Genomic DNA, 2,714 nt, shown 5'->3' with positions numbered 1-2,714 from the left:
CAAAGGGCCTTTGGTAGTTTTCCCTTCAGTTTCCAACCCCCCCTTCCCTCTCCCATTAAGGAGACAAGGGAGGGCTAGCAGCTGTGTTTTTTTCTAAATCTGCTATTGATAATGCATTTTTAATAATATTTCTAACAATTACACACCACCACATAGCCAGCCTAAATCAAATCCTATGAAAGGGTTAATTACACCTCTCGTTGCTAGCTGTGGGGGTGCGGATGGGGCGTAAGTGGTATTAGCAGCCTGCAGGAGTCTGGGTTACGAGTGTGTGGGGCAGTGGGGGGGAGGGTCAATATTCCACCCCACTGACAACCCACCATTTCAACAACATTTCACAATATCCCTCCAAAAGCTGTATGCTGCGCTAAGCAAACAGAAAAGGTGGCAGGTATTCACGGTGTCACATGGGCAGGAAAGGGGAGTTGGGGAAGCAGCCTCTTTGAGGAATCCCCATGGAAATTGTTCCAAGCCTGGGCATCTTGGGAATGCTGGGAAATGTAGTCCTAAAACCCAAAAAACTAACAGCTGGCAGATTTGACACCACCCACACCTCCACTCCCCAAAACACTGTACTATTAGTATACCATTTATTTTTAATAAGCATTCATGGCACACATTTGCTTCAGCAGCACAACACAAAACATGAAACACCCACACACTGGTCCACCTCATCACCACCATCAGCTACAATCGCCAACTACCTGGGGCAGCACCCGCTACTCTCACCCTCATATATGTCTGATATGATATATGCAGTTAAAAAGAATCATATATATGATTTCATTACTTTGCAACATGGGGGAAGGGAAAGGGCGGGGAGTGGATGATTCACACGGCTTGGCGTCAGGATCACCATGGAGTCACTTTACTGGGAGACTGGACCAAGCCTAAGTGGGTGCAAGTGGCAGGGTTTTGGGGTGACTGTGGCCTGGTGTGGGGGGGCAACTTAGTGTGAGATTCCTAGTGGGGACCAGGGGGCAGGGACTGTGGAGGCTGGCTTACTGGTGAACATGCCCCTCTTGCTGTAATTCATTAAGAAAGACATTACTGGGGGTAGACTGGTATTTGGCTCCCCATGCTGGAATCTGGGAGGAATTACACGTGGGACTTAATTTGTTTGAAAGACCGTGGCATGAAAATACAAACGCACCAAAATAATGCAGGTTAAATTTTTTAAAGCTCCTTAAATTAATGAGGATTAAATGCCATGGCATGTACAAGCACCATTGAAGACTGGGTTCTGTCAAGCATCCTTTTCCTTTTGACATTGGATTTTGGGTACTGCAAGGAGACTTAGGAAAGCAGTGACATCTCTGCTGTAGGAGCAGAGCTGTATTATGGTTACTTCACTGAAACTGTTTTCTCGGACATCCCATCAGTCCTGGGCTGAATCAGCAAGGCTTCCTACCATAATTGATTTCTATGGAGTATATCTTTAATTTGTTTGCAAGTCTTTTTTGGGACATGTAAAATAGATTACAATGCCAAATTGATTAATCTCATAATATGGTTTTAAGATTAATGGGGATTCATCCATATTTGAGGTGTTTCTGATGGGTTCTACAGGGTTAATAACTCAGTGCTATTCAAATTTTTTATAAGGAATCTGGAAGGGAAATGGTATGAATTTATAATCAATCCGTAAGGACAGGATTTTCCAAGATTTCTCAGACTAGATCATTATGTATTAATAATTTTCTGTGCATTTATTTAATTGCATAAATACATATGCATAAGTATGTGACAGAATATGCTCTTACACAATGGAATGCAGAAACTTGTTAATATTTTACACCTTTTTGCGAACCTTCCTTCAGGACCAGAAATGCCACCTCAGACAACTAATCTAGCAGTTTACCTTTAATAAATAAGTCTGGTGAGAAGGAAAAGGAAACTCATTTTGTTCAAGCTGATTCCATTCAATGCATATACTCATACCATGTTTCTTCCTTTGGTTTCAGAACATGAGAGTCCGATATGCAAGTGGCGATATATACTACAGCAAAGCAGGCAAGAAATTTGGAGGTCAAGTGCTGGAGAACTTTGTCTTAATAGATTGTGATCAAGTTCTCACTGGTACCTACAGGTGAGACTCATTTACCACCTCAACTGTGTGAGACATTGTGTCAAAAAGTCATTATTACCAAGTTTTCTAAGGCTGTAGACAGAGATAATACTAAACCATTTTATAAGGGAAGTGGTTGATATATTACCCTGGAAAGTGTGTATAGGGTAACTGACAGGCATAATCAGGGCAGCCAGTAGTGTAACTAGGGCAGGGTGACTGGAACAGCAGCCCCTGGTATAAACTTGGGAGGGCAGGGGTGGAAAAAATAACAGCTGCTGCTTTAGCCACAACCCAGCCCAACCCAGGGTTGCCTGCTTGAGAAGCTCTAGGGAAGAATTCTGTATTTTTAACAAAGGTAATGGTTCGGGTGAGGAGAAAGCAACTTTTAATATTGATTTAGGGATCACAAGGTAGTTTGCATAAAGGGATGATCTTTAAGTTTTTTCACTTGAATTTCTCTCTCATCTGACGTAAATCTGAGAAAACCATTTCCTAGATGCCATTCTCATTCTATAGCAACCCATAGCTTTGACTAAGGTTTCACACATCAGTTATAATGTCCTTCAACTGAGCTGTGCAATTGCATGCCATTATTTTGGGTGCTGTAAGACCTCCCATCTTACAAGGCCTGTGTAAATACTGA

General features: G+C 42.3%; 1 protein-coding gene across 1 annotated transcript in view; it reads left to right on the top strand.

The window, feature by feature from the left end:
- Positions 1–2,251, top strand: part of FAM83C (family with sequence similarity 83 member C) — a 99,479-nt gene extending 97,228 nt beyond the window's left edge. Inside the window, exon 3 of the mRNA XM_019550708.1 lies at positions 1,965–2,251. Coding sequence (XP_019406253.1) covers positions 1,965–2,093 — 129 coding nt within the window. The 3' untranslated portion in view covers positions 2,094–2,251. The remainder of the gene's footprint in view (positions 1–1,964) is intronic.
- The last annotated feature ends 463 nt before the right edge of the window (positions 2,252–2,714 follow it).

This window comes from Crocodylus porosus, unplaced genomic scaffold (genome assembly GCF_001723895.1).
Source record: "Crocodylus porosus isolate Cpor-Errol unplaced genomic scaffold, CroPor_comp1, whole genome shotgun sequence".
Classification (NCBI taxonomy): Eukaryota; Metazoa; Chordata; order Crocodylia; family Crocodylidae; genus Crocodylus; species Crocodylus porosus.
Note: the sequence above shows the minus strand (reverse complement) of the source record. Positions and strands in the feature narration are given on the sequence as shown.